General features: G+C 40.1%; 2 protein-coding genes across 3 annotated transcripts in view; both read right to left on the bottom strand.

Annotated features, from left to right (window-relative positions):
* The window catches only part of LOC145447021 (uncharacterized), a 238,583-nt gene that overhangs the window by 5,330 nt on the left and 211,643 nt on the right, over window positions 1-21,610 (bottom strand). The gene's annotated exons all lie outside the window — the stretch shown is intronic.
* LOC145447004 (uncharacterized) overlaps window positions 18,981-21,610 on the bottom strand; it is a 99,382-nt gene continuing 96,752 nt past the window's right edge. For both annotated transcript variants that reach the window (XM_080325428.1, XM_080325429.1), the window contains exon 13: window positions 18,981-19,367. In XM_080325428.1, coding sequence (XP_080181554.1) covers window positions 19,335-19,367 — 33 coding nt within the window. In that variant the 3' untranslated portion in view covers window positions 18,981-19,334. The remainder of the gene's footprint in view (window positions 19,368-21,610) is intronic.

The raw sequence follows: 21,610 nt of genomic DNA, 5'->3' as shown, positions 1-21,610 counted from the left end.
ATTTTTGAACGCTATTTTTGACATGACGTGTATGATAAGTGTAAGGGGGGTCAGGGGCGCACTTTTATTGACCATTGCCAAGGGAGGCGCATGTACAAAAAGGTTGAGAACCGATGATATAAATAGTTTGGCACAATGGGCAACAGCAGGCGTAGCCGAGAGCGAGCGTGAAACAATCCCTTCCGGAATTTTGGATGCCAGTATTTGTGCGACGTTTGCGGTCGCTACGACTCGGTATTTCGCGGATAGATCTCACTACGTACTTAACCAATACCACAAAAGCCCCGGAGGAGAAAGTCAACCATAGAGGCCTATAAAACGTTGAAATCTTTTCGTTTTAACCTTCACCATTTGTTTAACTGACCATTCTGAAAAACGCACACAATGTCTGTACTATATCGCGCCATTTTCGATCAACAGTACAGGTTCGACAATTAGGAAATCTTCAGCTTTTTAAAATTATAATGAAAGTAGAATGATTGCTACATACTTTTATTTAAATTAAACTAGAATTGAAATTATGGCTACACAGTTATTTTCCAGATTTGATTGGAATTGAAATTATGGCTGCATACTTATTTTTTTCCAAATTAGACCCGAATTAGAATTATGGCTACAAAGTTTTTTCTAATGAGATTATAGTTAATATAACAATATTATCGAATTCCCGAATACTTGGAAATTGAATCAGGCTCAGTTCCCATCAAATCAAAGCTCATTCTCATAATCATGAATATGGCAAATGTACACAGCAAGCTTGACCCGTTCCGCACTATAAAGTTCTGACGTGTCATTTTCAGGAAAGCCAGAATTGACATTAGAATTAAAATTAGAGGTGGGAAACATTTCACCAATCATATGAGGATTTGATTATTGACATTTCTCTCTAATTAGTCTAATTACACAACTATAGTTGGCTTGTCGGCCTAGTCTGCGACAGTAAGCTCGAAAATCTAAATTGAACGCTGCGAACCTCCTCTTCTAACTTGTATTAACAGCTGGACGATATGTTGCAATTTCACTACGACAATTGCCCAACACTACCGACGGCGCGACAAAACCGGAGCCATGTGGCTCTTTAGAGGTGATAGCTTTGACTAAATATCAACGCTTAGGAACGCTGTTCAATGTATTATATTCGTCACTTGTTATTTCGAAAACCACAATCTATTTTCCTGTTTTGATGGCCTATTTGCTAATACGCGAAACTCGACGCCGTGTCAATAGAAACGAGCTATATACGAACGAATCGCGACTATTTCATTGACGGGTGATTTTGCACAGAAGTGTAAACGTCATTTATGATATGATTGCGAGAAATCATCTGAGTAATCGTTTCATTTTATTACACCACAAAGAATTTTCAGGGAGTACACAACAAGTTTATTCCGACAAAAGCGAACGAAATACTTATTATGATATCTAGAGCAACTGTGCAACGTACGCTGAATACATTATTCGGAACGTTTGAACGGGGGCATATGCTTACGGCATCAGTAAACGATAAAATTGAATTGTTGAAGTATCACGTCCTTCATGAAGAAATGCCGCACGTATTGACTTGAGCGTAAAGTCTGAGCTGACAAATAAAATAAAATATCACGACGCATTTTTGTACAAGTAAACACAAATATTTCGTTAATAGCAATTTATGTAGAAATATAGAGAATGGACTCTAAAAATCAGTTTGAGAATCAGAGGTGCGACAGTGGCCTAAATATTTCATGATATTTTCGATCCGATACATCGAAACACACCCGTGGTTGGCGCTTCGGGTAAGCATGGACAAACAAATTTGGGCAAATATTTGTAGGAGAATTGTCCTGTTTTGCAATCCGTATATTTGAAATACACACAGGCATTGTTTCGCAAAATGACATGTGAAGGTTTTATCAAAATTCAGATTCGTCGTAGAAGCGGCAGGCATTACACTAGGAATGGATGTCACACACCTTGCCACGCCATATTTTACGGGATTCTCAAAAGTCCATGTCCAACAGGCCGTTCATTTGATGAGAAACGTATGGCATTTAGCTCAGAGGTGGACAGATTGTACACGTACTGTACAGACTCCTTGTGCAGCTCAGTAGCTGTTGTGGATGCCTCTTGGTGACTTTGTTACGTGAAATTATTTCTTGATACAACAGCGAATACTCGTTTCATACAAGCCGTACAGCTTAATCATGTCGGAGAAACCATGGTTCACTGGAGCACGATGGCTCACTTTTATTTTTTACGCGACCTCAACATGCGTAGAAGTAATAAACCTAGCATAAGCGTGTGAGTATAAATTTTCCCACGAATTAAATTAGGTTTTTGGTGAATTAGAATGGATGACTAACCATTACACTTCATATCCTTATCGTCAATTCAAATTTCAAAAATCCAAACCTTCTAAGGAGTGACGTTGTGATAAACAAGAAAAACCGAATGAGTCTTCAAGTAAAGGAGATTTACTTCAGTGGTTCAGTGGTATCAGCACCGTAACTGCCGCACCCCAAACCCCCCAATTGGGGGGGCCCGAGCTCGAAGGGGGCCCAAAATTATTTCGTGAATTATCATAAATCATAAAGTATTTTTTGAAAATTTATGACAATTTTTCAAAATTTTCTCGCGCTGTGCGCGAATTCAAGTAGCCATTTATCTTTATTATTGGGTATTGGGCCATTACCGCGCCACGACCCACCAAGACATATAGGCCATAGGCCATAGGCCATATAACATGCGACTCCAAGAAGTGTGCCAGAACGATCGGCAGCGAGAAAACCTTGGCCGAAAAGGTCTATGCCCTTATGCTGACCGAAGACTGCGTTCTATATATAAAATACACATAGGTTTAATTGTCCATATAGGCGCCTAAATGACTGACGCTGAGTGTTCCTGTCTTTGCAATCTGAACCTCACAAGACAAATACCATCCCGCTGGGAAGAAATTTATGCCAGTGAAGAAATACCAATTTGAAATCGTGTTCGTCTCTTAGTTTAGGAGCATACGTTAGGGCGATTCTATATGTTTTGATGTAGCAGACTGGAAGTCACGAAATAACATATGTAACGAAGTCATATCAACGGGTCCGCCCGCCAGAAGATGTTTAATTATTATTTACGGGCCCTCCCGTTTTCAAGACACTTCACTCAGCTCTACAGGTAAATCTAATTACGTGAGTAGAGAGGAAAATAAATTGATAGCATAATATATATGCAATCGCTGATCTGATTGACCGATTTTATCATAAATTATCGAAAATTTTCGCGCTTCGCGCTCGTTCACAATACAGTACAGATGATTTCGTGACAAACGCGAACAACGTGATGGGGGGTCGTTTTATCACCCTATGGGAGCCCAAGACTCGCGTTTTGGGGGCCTGACGAGGTACTGTTTCGTTCCTGCCAACGGGTAAACGCCTGAAGATGTTTAATCATTATTGAGTGGTCCTACCGTTTCAAACACACCTCACTCAGCTCTACCGGTAAATCTGATTACGTGAGCAGAGAGAAGATAAAAATTGATAACAATATAGGCAATTCCCGATCATACTGACCGATTCAATCATGAATTCTCGAAATTTTCCCGCGCTTGGCGCGCTTAGGCGACAAAAGCTGATTCACTAAACAAACTCCCAAAGAATATGATAAATAGCGGTAAACAGTGTATCGCCGGAGGGAAGTCTGGGGGGCGAAGCCCCCCAGAAGTTAGGTCTATAACCCTATGGGGGGCCCAAGACCAAAGTTTTGGGGGGGGGCCTGACGAAGTGCTGTTACGGCCCTGAGTGGTATACTTTAATACAGCAACTATCGTAACATATGGTCTGGATTGGGACATACCAACATCTTTGCACTACACCACAAGAGCTGGTTTAATTTGCAAATGCACTTTTAATAACACTGTGCAAAACTTCGTGGATCTTATGAACAAGCTGCCATTAATTCCCGACCTGCAGGCGTACCACCGGCAGGACCGTCTGGATCGATTGACAATGTGATTTACTAAAGTCGTAATGAAAAAGGATTGTCGCTGTACAGCTGCTTAGTGCTTACTGGCTACGGGAATATCTTCGGGGCAAGACGATATAGAGCAAGAGGTGGAATTTGTTACACCAAACACATTGCATACATTACATTGCATAAGTTACATTACCACGTCGAGTTTCACGAGACGTGTCATTTCAAAACATCAAGAGTAGCTATTTTGGCCCTGCTAATAATCTGAATATCCCTGTGATTGTCTCAAGTCTCTTTTATTCTGGCTATGGACCTCCTGAATCTGAGCATTCTCCGTCCAACGTTATAATGGCATTTTCCTCGGTGTTAACATACGTATAAGCCGTTCAATCAAGCGTTTACGTAGACAAATCCAGAGTACACACGACCTACTATAATTTTATTAGGAATATCCACGTCCATATGGAATAAAGGCACTCGCATAATGAACATAAAATCATTCCACATAAATTACGATGCGTCTGGAATATACCGACGAATTCGTTGTCGGAATATGGATTTAAAATATATTATATTGATCAGATTCTATTGTACATGGTATACAAAAGATATCGTCGTCGTAGTGCGTAACAAAACATACTCTGGAAGGGCTGCAGCTTATATTATCATCTATTGTCCACACCCATATTTTGAGGTTTGGCAGACTAAAATAGCCGATACGACTCAACCATAACATAGCATTTCAAAACTAAAATGAAGTCATCCGCACTGGCATTCGTAGATTTCGAGTATAATTATAGTTGACTGATTACAATCAGTCTTTTTGGCAATCGGTAATATCACAACAGTTTTCAATTTTTGAACAAATTTACTGCAGGCGATTCTATCGCGCCATGGGGTTATTACTACAAAGCAGGCACGTTTTACCAGGTTTCAAGTATTACTGAACATGATCAAAATACCTGGACTGTCGTACCAAGCATGAGAATATCCTTATTCGTAAATTTATGAATTTAATGATATTGTTCTCTCAAATCCCAACATATGTGAGTCAAAAAGAACGGTCATATAAGGGTGAAGATTGAATCATAATTCGTAATCCATTAGCCAAGGGATATAGATGATTCATCTCCCTCCAGAGCTGTGATCATATTACAAGGAAACGTAATGGTCAGTGGACTACGTCACGTGTATTTTAATAAATGCAAGAATCATTGCAGATACAATTCAGTGTGTGCCAATGTACACGTTGGATTGCTGTTACCATTGTAGTTTCATATAACTTTGAAACTTTGTATTCAAGAATACGATATATCTTCTGCATGAATAATTCCGCAGAAAACAAAACTTGAAAACATCAAGGAGTAAATATGTAAATAGCTACCCACTTGTAAATAGCTACCCACTTAGGTCATTGAAGGTCTTGCGACTCCTGACACCCAATGACTCGATCCAAAATATCAGAGCCCAACCTATATATCTTCAGTAACGCATATTATTTTAGTGAGGTGACTAATGAAACGGCATAAACGTCGACATTACACAATGTTCTCAGTTGTTCACTCAACCCCGGTATATAGCAGAGTTAGACACCTAGAAAATGTTCGGTTTTCTAAAATTAGATTAGGATTAGAATTATATCTACACTTTTTAAAATTACAGTAGAACTATAATTAAATAATTCGCGAAGACTAGAGTAAAGAGACACATCACAAATCGGACTAGTATTGTATCGGCATTTCTCTCTAACTAGTCTACTAGAATTACCTAGTTTTCCAAGTCAGCCTAAATACTTTTAGTAACGCATCAACACCGCGTCACTAGCATGGACATTAAGCAATATTCTCAGTCGCTTACGCAAACGCCTGTATGCAGTAAATACGATTAGATATGGTATTGTATCACTGACCTATCTAATATACAGCAAACAATCGAACCATCTAGTTTGCCAAGAATTCTAGCGATACTACGTTACAACAACGGAACAGGTTGATACTTGCCCGCATTAGCTGCCAGATAACTCCTAATTTCTTCTAAAGTCAATCTACAATAGAATTAATGTGCAGTCGACATGTGCGTCAAGAGTATTCAAAATTGCTGCACTCGTTTGAGATGCAGCCTGCTGACACCATTGCTAAAACCTCCTTAAAGCCTATCGCGGTCATTCGAAAAGATGGAAATCGTACCTTTCACGCTTTACATTCAATCGTGTCAAACCGACGAACTGATAAACAATCCTGGACAGAAAAGTTAACACAAATTTAACTATCTTCTTCGGTATGATATTAATAATACTATATTATTACGCATCGATGTTTTTCCGACACACTACTCACTTCAAATTCCCAAACAGAATGATCAAGCTATCCTTTACCACAGTCAAATGGATGAGTCAAGCAGGTTTAATTCAAGAATAAATGGGAAACGTCATATTCCACGTATCCCTTGCGTGTCGGTAGACGCGTTTAATATTGAATTAGACTCAATGTCAGCAGACGGTTTAATAATGATTGCGATTTTACAGGCTATCAGCTAACGGTATTCGATACGTCAAAAATGATCCTTTAGGAAAACAAGCTTTAAATTGAGTAATATATTCGCCAGGGATATCTAAAACTTTTTGGATATCCCTGATATTCACATTGAAATGGACCTGAACGTTTTTCCCTGGCGAGTTTTAGCCGAAAATATTCGGACTTCAATATTAATATATCATTCAATTTTATACTGAAGTTCTGTACCTCCAAGGAGGCAGGAGCTATTGAAAACAGGCTTTATTATCCTCGCGGATAAATCACTCGCTTAGATGACTTCGCCGCCAATCTGATAGGGTTAAAGATAGGTGCTAGGTATATATCAATGGATAGAAATCAACGTAAATATACTTCCTGCGTCCTCATCTATTCTTGTTGGTATAAAGGCATTGCTTATCTTGTTTGGATAACATCTGTAATGCCAACATTCTGCGAACCAAATCACTTTCCAGTACCAACACAACTTCATACTATCTGCCCTGTCATGATTACAATCCTTGCCTTCGACTGAGTCGCGATCACATCTCTCCAAGATTATACTCGTAAACTGAGGGTGCTTCTCGCTTGATCGCGCACTAATGACACGAATACGCGCCGAATGAAACCCATGAAAAGACACGCTGGGTACAGAACAACAGACTAATAAGGGCCTTGCATGGTAATCCTGATCGCGTATAATATAAACTCCTATCCTATTCGGCTTTCTAAATAAAGATACAGGTAACATAAACACACTGTAAATTTACGAAACGGCCGTAGGCGGCTTGGCGTGATGCCTATTTCACAGACGTGATGCAGTTTATGGAATTCACCTGCGTTGGTTGTGTATATATCAGGCTTGGACAAGTGGGTTATCCTAGTCTAATTAGAGTAATTACAAATGAATGCCGGTATCTAATTCAAATATAATTTGTGAAATGTTTTTATGTTCTAATTCTAATTTAATTTGTGGTTTTCCTGGAAAAGTTACAGGAGAACTGTATAGTGCGAATCGAGCCAATCTTGCTGTACAGATATTTGACATCTTCGTGCTTCTGAGAATGAATTCTGGTTTGATTTGAACTGATTATGATTCAATTTCGAAGTTTTCGCGAATTCAGTAATTCTATTTCAAATCTGATTTGGAAAAATCCGTGTAGAGCTGTAATTCTAATTCTGATCTAATAGGGAAGTCTGTGTAGTTCATAATTCTAAATCTAATCGAGTTTTCTATATACTGTGCAGCTACAATTTTAATTCTAATCTACTTTGGAAAAAAACTGTACAGGCATAATTGTAAATGTCGTGCAGTTGCTGTTGTCGCATGACGTAATTTATCTGGCGTATTTATATATTGATGATCTGCAGTATGCCAATCCCTATTTCGTCTTATTTCGTTCTGATGAAAAGGTATCAAGTATCAAAAGTTGATCTTCAATAATGACTAATACCAAAGTAGCAATATGAATCAATTGGAAGATTTGTAAACGAGACGCTGTTATGCATGAAGTCAACCTGGTTTTTTCGCTGATTGCTTTGGCCTGTGTCTGTCATTGACCACAATTTTCAAAATCAAACCCCGATCTTCCAATTCGCGTAGAAACGTTGAACCCGTTGAACTTGAAATTATGAAATTTCACATCTAAATGGTTACCAATCGGACAACGGAAAGAAGGTGTCGCCGCAACATGTGGTGTAGATTTTCAAGAGTTCGGTCGGGTGCATTCATATTTGACGAGCTGTAAAATATGTACATTATACTTTACCGTATGAATGGACCAAATCTACTGTGTGTCTTGTCGTAAAATTTTGGATTGAACGTATTAAACGACATCAGACTGAAAATACCATTTTTAATATATACGAGGAACAAGACTTGGAAATTATTAGTTAATTCTACTTCTCCAGACTAATTAGAGCGAAATCCCGGTAATATAATTCTACTTTAATTTGTGAAATGCTTCTTTGTTCCATTTCTAACTCTAATTTAGTTTATGAAATGTTACTGTGCTCTGATTTTAAATCGAAGCTATTCTCTGGTTTTCTTAAAAATGCTACGTTAGAATTGTATAGTGCGAAATGAGTGTAAAGGTTGCAGTACGGACAGTTGTCACTCTCATGGTCATGAGAATGCTCTAATTTTATATGACCTGAGCTTTATTCAATTTCCACGTTTTCGTGAATTCAGTAATTCTAATTCTAATCTAGTTTGGAAAAGGACTGTGTAGTTATAATTCAAATTCTAATATAACCCGAGTCAAGCTTGATGTACTGACACTCGGCCTTCTCATGCTCATAAGAATGAACTCTGTCTTTATATGAGCTGAATCTATAATTCTGATCTAATTTGGCAAAAATGCGTAGGTATATTTATAACACTAGTCGGATTTGAAAGAAGAAGACAGTGTAGATATAATTCGAACTCTCAACTCATTTGAAAAAGCTGACGGTTTTCCAGCTGTTTAAGTCTGCGAGGAACACATCAACTCAATTTCAAGGCCAGCAAATCATTTCAATAACGTTTATCGCATATATGACGACAGATTTTCAAAGTATACTCATCGATTACAATTATTAAGACCGAAATCCTCTAGAATGGAGATTTCCCGCCTGGAAATCGCACTTATGGAGAAAGCCCACGGCGCTTCAAGTAGTATGGATCACGCCGAGCTTTAATTAAAAGCAAAAGGTTTTTGCGGAAGTGGCGGCTAACTGTCCTTATTCTTTGGATATTTGACATCCAAGTCACAGCAAGTAAAGACTATATTGTTGAATATATACAATGTCTGCGGAAAACGAATGCGTGATATTTACGACGGTCATTCCGTGTTGGTCGTGAAGACAGATATCGCAATTTTGAAAACTGACACAGGCCAACTATTAGCAAAGTTCTGAGACGCCGCCTCCCAATTTACTTCTGTCAAAACAATTTCGAGTAGGCTACTTTTCGGCACTTTTACGGCATGCCATCTTCTATTTCGACTTGAATATCGTAACTCCTGTTCATAATTGAGTAAGAATATATTGCATTGCTTCCACTTCAATCACAGTATACGAACGATGACCAAAAGTCAAAAGATTTATACGTAGGTTTTGTTTTGAGGCATTTATGGTGTGTGTCGACTACTATGGTCATTTACACCAGGCCAATTTTCTTCATTTATTCAGTAACTGCCGACTTGTACCTCGGTTCACTTCTAGGCTTTTACAAGTCACCGCTTACACAGGTGAGATGACGAGGAGGAGCCTAGATAAATCTCCAACACTTGGGTAGGAATTCTGGAGTCGAACTCGGTCGGACTCGAACTCGCAACCCATTGATGTTGCAACTGTGGATTATACCACTACGCTATCTCGACACTCTGGTAATGGTAGGTGTGGCACCGGTTGGTATGCAGTACACACTTCATGATGTCTGTTTAATTGTAGGAATTGACTGTCCGGTGCAGAATATGACATACGTGATCCACGCTACCTATATCTCCCGTGAACGAGGTTTCACTCTTTGCATGATTTTGAATAGCACCGACCCAACCTCGTATGATAAAGCAGATGGCATGCAGCTTTCGATTAACCACGGGTGGTTGGAAACGAAGATAGATTAGACTTAATTTCAGACACGACATCGAATGCACTGTCGCTCAAATTAGGACATATGCTGGATCGAGACCGCTCATTTACAATTATTTTTCAGTCACGTATCAATAGCCGGAAGCATTTCAATTGAGTCTATATTACACATATATCCATTCCACTGGTATTTGTTTACACCACAGTGTAACAGTAGCATACTAGGGTTACATTTTAAATAAATGGTGTTTTTAAATATTTTGTTTACAACATGTTTTAAACAGTGTTTAAAACAACGCCTTGGCAAAGAAACACTTTCTTTTTCAAACAATGTATAATTATGCCATAATTGTGTTAATACTTAAGAAAGAACATGTGCTATGACCTACAGACGATGTATACCCTGTATAGTCGACGAATTTGATATCGAATGGTTGAAACACACGAAATATAGTCGTCGGTTCAACAGTTAAAGCACGTAGAAATAGATCATAAGTAGTCCTGGTTAAAGATATTTTTGGTCCGTTTACGAAAGCGATCGGAAGCTGTTTTCATCAAAGGAGCCATTAATTTACCCTATATTTTCAATTGTGAATGTCATTCCACTTTGACGTCACAATCAAAGATTCATCATAGCAAAAAAAACACAACAAAAATGTTTCAAACAAGAGCCATGTTTTGGACCTGGTTGTTTTAGATTAATTTTTGTTTTCAAAATGCACCCTAATTAACCGACGGGCTTTAAGAATTAAATAAAGAGACTGTGAGGGCCATGGAAGATCTGCGTTCGTAAAGTTTGATTAAACTAGGTCGAGATGGTAATCTCTACGATGTTACATTACGAATACCGCGAATCGTTGTCGCACTATGACTATACAATGTACACGACTGTGACCAAGTAATTGAGTGTGTGTTTTGTCGGTCTTCCGAAATCGTGATTAGAAATTCATGAACCATACCAGTGTAGTGCGAATAGTAAATTGCGTTGAGAAATATATATTCATTCATACGGCATGCAGCAAACGCCCTTATTTTCAGAATTGCTGTTTTTGAAAGTCGCTTCAAAACAACAGCTATTTATTTGACTGCGAACCAGTGACGTTTCGTGGAAGAGTAAATAATGCATCATGCATTACTTGCGACAAATGTGAATAATTTCATTCATGCGATCAAAACACTAGAGTACGCGTGTTGCATGATTACACGATTCGCGCATAGTCTACATGTGTACAATAAGAGACGGTCAGTAATACTACTTTTTGAAGTTCCTCAAGTAGGTAATGTAGAATACTTCTACTTCTACTTGGCAGCTTCCAGTTTTTTAGCCAAAACTAGGCCTAGACTACTTGATTCTTTACTTACTTGTAAATGGCTACTTACTTTTACTATGGTAGAAATTTACAGCGTTACTTCTACTTCTACTTGGGTTCGGAAGGTGACCAGTTTGACCATTTCAGCGCGCAATTTATAAACTATTGTAGTCCACTGATTGGTTAAACCAGGTGTTCCGAAATACTTCTAGCCGGAACCCCCCAAAAATCCTCCGAGGCCTCACGACCTAAGCAATTTGTCAATATCTCGCGGGAAATACCTTATAATCATCCACATTAAAGACTGTTCTTACCACTTGCTATTTCCATACGCAAAATATGGAGTAAAAAGATGTATGTTCTCATCCAATCTCAATATTGTGGTTTTCGAATGGAATAAAATATCAATGAATGAACCTTAACCAGAACTCTAGAGTCTAGACCAGTGGTTCCCAACGTGGGCGATTTGGCGGTCTAGGGGGCGAAAATGACGAAGGGGGCGATAGGGGGGCGATGACGCGTCAAAACGGATGACCTTTTTTTTTAGTTAACCCACGGAAATTTCGTTGCAAAAGTGTCAAATTCGACACCGAGCCGGAAAGTTGACTTTTTTTTCTAGTCAACCCGCCGGTGATTACAGTTTGTATGCCCATTTTTCAGTACACAAAATTTGGGGGGGGGGCGATGATCGGTGTTGAGCTTGAAAAGAGGACGATGGGCCGAAAAAGGTTTGGAACCACTGGTCTAGACCATGTGTTAAAAACAAAAGAAACAAACCCTAGTTGGTCAATAAGACATGGTGGCGGGGTAGCTCATTTATTCAGAAGTGCCTGTCTCGAGTCAAATATGTGCGATGAGGGTTCTGTCACCGATATACTCGGATATTTCCTGACAATCCGTCACTGAACTGGACTTTCATCGAACATATTGACTTGATTAACGTGATCACATCAACCATCTACTCTACGGGATCATGTATCGTCACCGAAAGTATCGTTTAATGTTAGGGCCAACAGAATTATTCATATTCCGCAAATTCAGTTAGTCTGATGTGATGTATTTTGCTGTAAGCGCGGTATAGGCTAATGATCAAAATAATGCGACCTCGCCCTCCGCCACATGCCACCTCATTTTGTCGCTTGCGTCTCATGTTCTTCTCTGCATTACTTTTCATGCAGTGTGCATGCCTCTTATTTACTTCGCCTAGGCTAAGGTGGGTGTCTGATCTTAAAGGGTACTCCAAGTTGTTTCGACACCTTCCTATCTTTTCATTGTATCGCAGTCTTGTGATGTTTTGAAACGATGAAAATATTAATAAACCTGATTGATTGAGGTATAATTTTACAGAGGCCAATCCGTCAGGTGACACCCGAGGATTATAGTTACGACACTTTCCTTTACAGCAGGGGTGGGCAACAAACGGCCCGAGGGCCGGATCCGGCCCGCGAAGGGATTTTGTCCGGCCTGCGGACAGTTTTCCGTCTTGCATGATAATGTGGCCCGCGGACCCTGTCCGCCGAGATTCCCCACTACTTGCTTACTACGTCAAATGTTAATGACTGTATGTTATTATATACGTGTATGTGCAGCATGCGAGAGTGGAGCTTACGCGTAAGTTCGTCAAAGCGCGAAGATTTGCGTTATTGGCATTTACAATGTGCTCAACCCTGATGTCGTCTGTGGTAATCATCGTGTTTGTCGACTACAATGGTCATTTACACCAGGCTGGTATTTCTTATTTTTGATTCCGTAACCGCCGACTTGTAGCACGGCACACTTCTAGGCTTTTGTAAGACACCGCTTATGCCAGGGGTCGCCAACTCAAAACGGGTAGCAAGCCACTTTTAAAATTTCATAGAGTACGCGGGCCGCATGAATCAAATATGTAGATTAACTAAGGCACACAGTTGAACAACGACGCTATCTCGTCACCTACACAACTCTAATGAATTGATATATTGGTAAATTTGGGGTACAGGGCTTATCGAACGCCTTGAAATCTTAATTAAGGATTGCACCGTGTGTTGATTGATCAGATAGAAGCTGACATGGCGGCGCCAGTATGACAATGCTATTATATAGAATGTTTACATTCTATAATGCTATTCTCAAATCCACATTGATTTCGTCACTATCGGCGAGAAATGGCTTTGAAGTGACATTGCTGTCGTTAAAATACATTCATTAATTAAATAGGCTTTTCGGAGTACAGAACTTCAAAATGGCAGCAAACAACACGTTCATATTGCAAATTTATTCCACTCGAAGCTTTTCGACTGGCCCTCTTCAGGAGTGACCGCCAGTAAATGAGGTTAACCAAGTTCGAAATATAGGAAGAATTTTGTCGTTGTGACGTTTGGACCGAGAGGGTGCCCAGTTTATTTGCATCTCCCGCGGATAGGCACAGCTTGTAACCATAGTGTCCTATATGGTGTCGACACAAGCAAATCGCACGGTTCAATGAAATTGTATCACGTCACAGTTTCCATTTGGCTACAGGCAATTTGACGGTGATTTTTGACCGGCTTGCCGAGCATTAAATTTGATGAATTGGGTATCAATCGAAAGCTGACGCTGTACTGCTTGGGAAAATATAAATTTTATTCCACTCATGGCCCTGAAACCCCCACAATCAGCCCCAAATTATTCATTGTCGAGTAGATTGGCAGTGTGACGCAACAATGCTGTCTGGCGAAACGAGAGACTAGCTCAAGAGCAAGGATGCGGCCGAGCGGCGAGAGTGGGATCAGCTGACGTCGCGGCAATAGCAATGTGCAACCGCGCCACAGAGAAACGCTGCGCTGTTGATACTTTTTCTATGCGCTTCGGTACAAGCGAGCACACACCAGCCTTTCCTTGACTTGTAAGGGTAGAACTGGGTCCAAAGAATGTATTAGGGCCCTACCAATTTTCGCGCAATATCCTTCAGCTGATAGAGATATGTAGGCTACGTCTAAGTAGTCTACATTGGATATGTAAGATCATTATGATATCGATTGCCTTAGCCCGCTTGTTGCGTAGGGCTCCAGAGATGCGTGGCGCTGTTGATACTTTCTATAGGCGCTTCGCTAAAAGCGAGCACACACCAACCTTTCCTTGACTTGTAAGGGTAGAACTGGGTCCACAGAATGTATTTGTTCCCTACCAATTTTCGCGCAATATCCTTCAGCTGATAGAGATATTTCTAGTAAGAAAAATATACTCTCAAGTAATAAGATTCACTCAAGACAGCAAATTTAGATAATGTAAATATATCATATTGTAGTAATACAACTACAGTCCCCATAAGCACCACGTCGGTGACCTTGACACCGAATTCCGAGAAGGCGAAAAAGTGCAAACTCTGTTGGGCCGAATGGACAATGGGCATTCAGTTATTCACAGATGCGAAAAAAAATAGTGCAAATCCGTTTTACGTAAGTTACATTAGGAATATAAATACAGGCTACAGAATGAATATAATTCAAATATCTGTGATACCACTGTATTACTTTTGACGCAAAAGGTCCCGGCTTTCAAAAAAACTGTTTGGTGATTGAAAAATGCCAAACCAAATTCCAACGTCAACGTTTATAGCGATATCAGATATATTCCAGTGAAAAACAAAGGTATGAATTTGGTGGTAACATTTTGGAATCATTTGGCAGGTATGGCCCGCAAGCTTTCTAGTAACGGATTGAATCCGGATAGCGATACCACTTTAATTCGACACTCCTGCTGTTAAACTTTATTCAACAATCAACATTTTACCTGCTGCATTCGCGGACCAAGTCCTACCCATACGGATCAAATAAAAGCTTGTAATGTAAGCTCATGCTCAATGCTCCTTGCTCACACTTAACCATAAAAGCGACTATAGAAAGTATCGCAGTTCGACACCCTCCACCAACAGCACGACGTGTCTCTGGAACCCTACGCAACAAACGGGCTAAGGCAATCGATATCATAATGATCTTACATATCCAATGTAGACTACTTAGACGTAGCCTACATATCTCTATCAGCTGAAGGATATTGCGCGAAAATTGGTAGGGCCCTAATACATTCTGTGTACCCAGTTCTACCCTTACAAGTCAAGGAAAGGCTGGTGTGTGCTCGCTTGTACCGAAGCGCATAGAAAAAGTATCAACAGCGCAGCGTTTCTCTGTGGCGCGGTTGCACATTGCTATTGCCGCGACGTCAGCTGATCCCACTCTCGCCGCTCGGCCGCATCCTTGCTCTTGAGCTAGTCTCTCGTTTCGCCAGACAGCATTGTTGCGTCACACTGCCAATCTACTCGACAATGAATAATTTGGGGCTGATTGTGGGGGTTCCAGGGCCATGAGTGGAATAAAATTTATATTTTCCCAAGCAGTACAGCGTCAGCTTTCGATTGATACCCAATTCATCAAATTTAATGCTCGGCAAACCGGTCAAAAATCACCGTCAAATTGCCTGTAGCCAAATGGAAACTGTGACGTGATACAATTTCATTGAACCGTGCGATTTGCTTGTGTCGACACCATATAGGACACTATGTTGTAACAGGTTTGAAAAACTGATAAAGTCCTCCGTGGGTCATTGTATTCCACAGGTGGAACCCCGTATCATATTTACTACGAAATCTTTACTACCAGCAACGCGTAAGGATGTGATACCTGCGATTGATCAGAGTAACATAATTTACCAATATACGTGCCGATTCGACAGTCGGTATGTGGGTCGCACATCTCAGCGCTTGCAACAAAGAATTCATCAACACGTCCCTCGTCAAATTAGAAATTCGCAGGGAGATGACATGGCTTCTGCATAATCACAGTCCCTAGTTAGCATGCATGATTATGACCAAGTAACAGTATGTAATTCTGCCATTGGACAGCACCTCTTGAAACACCCAGAGTGTGCAAAACATTACAATAACAATCAGTTTTCCATAGTTGCTCGTGGACGTTCTCTTTTTCATTTAAAGGTCCTTGAATCAACTATCATAAAGCTGCAAAAGCCGATCCTCTGTCGCCAGAAGGAACATGAATACGCGCTGGGAATCTTCCATTAGTGTTGTTTTGTCGTTCGGCTGTTTTACAGCAGGGTTGCCAGACATCTTTTGCGAAAAAGGGCCAAACAGCGCCGGAAAAGGGGCCAAAAGGAGCCAAAAAGGGCCAAATTGTTCAATAACGTCAATAACGTTGCAATATTACCCATAGACACCTGGAATTCTAGTATTATATTGTTGATACTGTTGTAGGACACCAAATCCACTACCTGCAACTACACTGGATCCAACTGCAATACCTGCTTCATTGTTTCAAGCCTTTTCCGACTGAATATAAAATCGTAAAATAAAACTTCTTGTGCTATAATATGAGAGTGATTAAATTTTATGAATTTTCATTAAACATTGAGAGAGTAGTTTCTTTACATTTGAAACTTATCCAACTTGATATATATACCTAATTTTTAGGTTTTTCACCAAAAAACTCTACGGTTATGTTGCATTTTTTTCTTTGAAATTTCTGTCAATCATTAAGTACTATAAGGGTGCTCTTCTTCAGACTTTTTCTGCTAGATAACTTCCATCTATGTTCGATGCTTTTTCGTCCACCTGTTCACAAATCTGTATTTACAATTCCAACACAGTCTACATTCCACAAAAACAAATCCAAATCTTCCACTGTGTTTCCATTCGAATCTTTGACATTGGCATAAACATTGTCAGCTCAATTTGCGAGATAGATTTATTTCAATACTTAGTTTGACGTTATGTCTCAACTGCTTCCAAAAAGGGCCAAAAATTAAAAATAAAGGGCCAAGGGGCCAAATTATTATTTTGGGGGCAACTGCCTCCAACAAGGGCCAAATTTAACGAATTTGGCCCCGAAAGGGTCAATCTGGCAACCCTGTTTTACAGCTGATTTTGTGTGCGTTGTACCGTAACCGTGCGTTGTTTACTCCCGTTCGCGACTCTGTTTACTTGTCACTATTCCGTCACAACGTCAAAATTCTTTCTATATTTCGAACTTGGTTAACCTCATTTACTGGCGGTCACTCCTGAAGAGGGCCAGTCGAAAAGCGTCGAGTGGAATAAATTTTCAATATGAACGTATTGTTTGCTGCAATAATCATTAATTACGATATATTCCTTGTATATGTGGATATATGGGCGAATAATGTATCGATTCTGCAATCCGGCCCGCCAAGTACTTAATTTTCCTATATCCGGCCCGCCGACTGGAGAAGTTGCCCGCCCCTGCTTTACAGTAAAATCCTGTGATCGTATCACAGCATGTGGTAGCCTTAACTACGTACGTTATAGTGGGAATAGTACTTAAATTTAATGTTAATATTATTACGACAAATTTACATGGCTCGCTTATTTCGCATGGGCTTGGCGGTTACTTGCGTGTGGTTGGTTGGTAGTTATTTAGTTGCAAAAGTAGTAGTATCAATAAGTAGTAGTAGTAGTAGTAGTAGTAAAGTAGTATCAATAAAGATTATGGTATCAGAAAAAGTACTGATCCGGCTCCGGCCAAAATTGAAAAAATCCGGCCGGATATCCAACCCGGCTCCGGTTCATGCTCCACACTACCACATTCATGATGAAATACAACCCAGGTGCTACAACCTATAGCAGCCTGCCGCTCGACGACATCGCCTATCTCACAATACTTTTCTTTCAAGGCATCGTACGTTGGTAGGTTCAGAAGTAAAAAATATAGCTATATTCTGTCCATGATTGTTAGCATGCATTCGAATAATCGCACCGACAATTACAATATCATAAAGCTCTGCTGTGCCTACCTCAATAACATCTTTGGATAGACATACCCGCAGGCATACATATATATTTTGCTTTGTTCAAGCCACTCCAATATATACACCACTGGGATTCCCGTATAGCCAATATAATTCCCCGTTTCGAATGCCGCATTGAGCGATACACTAGGAGTCGAACTCCATCGAATTCATAATTATATAGGGCCAATATTGACCCATGATTGTTGATTGTTCGATTGATCCTTACCACACGTAGATCGCTAGTCGGTTGTATATCGATATCATGTCTCAGACAGCAAAAAAGTATGTGAATCGCGAGAGTCGTCTAGATTATGCACGCGTGCGAGGATTGCAGACCCAAATCAAGAGATATATAAATCTGTACATTTCAGCGGGTTGAGATCTCTATAGTTCCAGGAGTATCACATCGATACAGTAATAACGTGTCAATATTAGACCTGTCTGAATTAGAGCTATTTTATGAGTCGTGGCTTCGTCAAATGGATGTTAGCCAGTGTTTACTAATGACGTAAACTTACAGACAATCGCAACCGAAAACTATTCAACGTTTGGATTTAATTCGTAGTTGAACCACTAACACCTCAGGCCAATCGCTGTACTGCCAGACACTTCATACATTTCCTATTCTGTACGCGATTAAATGAAAACTTATCTAGCCACGACTCGTATGCATTAACTTCTATCAATACCAAATATGCGGAGTTGCATATCATGGAGTACGTAACTAGATTTACCTTATGTCTCGATGATAAGTCGAAATTTCTGCGTTCAGGGTGCGCAACTCCAAATCGTCTAGGCAGCCCTCAAAATCACAACCACCCGTAAACCTACGCAAAACTTACACTGACTTCAAGACCGAATTCGCACATCCTGATAACTTTGTAATATATTGCAGTGCAGACACATAAACGCACGACCGTATGACTATAGTCCCGCTCTAAATTATACTAACTATAAACTATCAAGTTGATATAGGATATAAAGTGCAAAGGCGCGGACAAAAGACGACACTCCTCCTTCTATAGCGACTCAAAAGTACCATTGATGTAAAGTGAAGCTGAAGACAAAGAGATCCAAAATTGACATCATGTAAACTGCATTTGGTGAAATAATGAAATCGCAGGTGGACAAAGAGACACATAATTATACCGTACGACAAAATTGACAAGTGCTGGTGCAATTATAAACACTGAAAAGTATGTTGGTGCGACTCTTTATGCTTCGATCACGACAAAACTTCGTTCACCATTCCATCGACCTGCAGAGAACAAGGAATGTTACATATTATTTGTCGTGGCATCAGGTTTTCAATATGATATCACAACACAGATTTAGGTAGCGAAAAATAGCATTTATAGAAAGTGAACGTGTGTTTCGAATGCTGAGCTTACTAGTTCCAGCAGACTTATCTAGACTAATTATAGCAAAATGCCGTGAATACAATTCGCATCCTCCCGCGTACAGAGATGTACAGACTACTGGATTTTCAAAATACGCAATTAGCAATGCTCACTTTTCAAACTCAGAACAAACTAAAACACAACTAACAAGACTCAATCCCGGAATCAGATTGGAAATTGAATCGGAATCGGATGGCCTTCCCACGTGATCATATGTACACGTTTGCAATTTCACTGTCCGCAGTGATGACTTATGAGTTAGTAATGGCTGCAGGAACACCACACAACAGAACAGCGGTATCATATGTACTAGGGATGGTGTGAACCTCTGAAAGGTTCAGGTTCGTGTGAACGCGAACCTTTTTGAAAGGTTCTGTGTGAACGCGAACGTGAACCTCACGACGTCACGTGACGTCATATTGATACTTTTAACCCTATATTTCGATGAAGTGATAGCCTATATTAATGTACTAGTACACGATACCTAGCGAGGAATCGGGCCACATAAATTCCACCATGCTGAAGTACATATTGACGTTTTAAACGTCGCTAAATGTATCATCTGAGACAATCAAATGATCCCATAAAATCATTATCTTCCGTCGCTTTGCCAACAATTTCGACGAGGACTTGCCAGGGAATATAAGCTTACGCCCTAACTGTCTCGCCCAGACCGGACAGTGTATTCGGCGTCTCGGTATTGCTACATGGATATTGAGCAGACTGCAAACGGGTTATTGTACTTGCTACCGATATTGCCCGATATTACAGGGGTAGCCAACACCCCAATCGCACGAATTTGACTTTTATGATAAGTAAATTTATGAAGTCAAAATTGACCCGGTACGCCTGCTAGATTTTTACATCAGAAAACGATATCACATTCGCTGACTACATGTAGTGTATTTCGCTCTTGGTGCTGTGTGATTGCAGGTCACAAGCTCACGCAGCAGAGAGTCATTAATAAATATTCACAAACGGAAAGCTGGATATTTCGAGAAAACTTTTGAGATTGTCAAGGTGTATGCTCGCTTAGTGTTGATTGTTTATGCTGCCAGCACCATGCATATAAAGTGGCCCGCAGTTGAAATGCAATAAATTTGAACCAAAGATGTTTGACGTGAAAATTGTAATATATGAAAAAGGTTCACACTGCAGAACCTACCAAGGTTCTGTTGTGAACGCGAACCTCAAAATTTCCGAGGTTCACACACAGAACGCGAACGTGAACCTCACGTTCACACCATCCCTAATATGTACGCCAATATCACGTTTGAGAACTATTTTTAACGCGCAACTAGGACTACACTCTTTTGAAAGTCCGCAAACTAGATTTGTAGTTTGCACATGTTTGCCTGCGTACACTAAAATTTATAAGCAAACAAGTTATCATTTAGAGTAGACACGGTGTGCTATGATGAACGTGTCGGCGTATTTCACAAAGTCTCACTTTACAAACTGACCACTGAGCACTGCAACAAGGGATAGTCAATATACGCCTTGCGTGCGCCATCTCGCGGTTAAATACAATCGTTGTTCGTAAGCCCGGTAGCAAGCGGCGGCAATTCAAGATAATACACTGGTACATGACCCACAGACACAATACCGATATATATCATACAAAAGGCGAACCCTATAACAAGCGATGGATGAACGAAATGTATATTTACTTACAGCACACCAGTGGTGTATTTACTAGATTAAAATTAGGATTATAAGCAATATTATTTCATCTGAAACAATATTTCCAGTATAGTACCTTGATTTTGCTAATAAAAGACCTGCACATTTATAATTCAAATTCTACTGTAATTTGGAAAAGCTGAAAATTTTCTAGTTCAATATTGTTTGGACGCGCCCTAATTAGGCTATTTTGGTAACGAACAGATTGCGCATTGTAACGTTTATTTTGCCGAGGAGAGATTGTAGTCATGCCGACGGACGGGAATAGGTGCGTCCACAACAGCATATTGTGTAGCACAAGTAGGGATAACGCAAGGTGGCAATAACTTGCAGCAAGCGACGAAAGAACAAATTATATCAAATTCCGGGTAGAGTCGTTGCACTGCGCGCCAAACAAGTGGATGATACCGATATTCGC

This window comes from Botryllus schlosseri, chromosome 9 (genome assembly GCF_051294905.1).
Source record: "Botryllus schlosseri isolate E-star chromosome 9, Bs_hap1, whole genome shotgun sequence".
In the NCBI taxonomy this organism is placed as follows: domain Eukaryota; kingdom Metazoa; phylum Chordata; class Ascidiacea; order Stolidobranchia; family Styelidae; genus Botryllus; species Botryllus schlosseri.
Note: the sequence above shows the minus strand (reverse complement) of the source record. Positions and strands in the feature narration are given on the sequence as shown.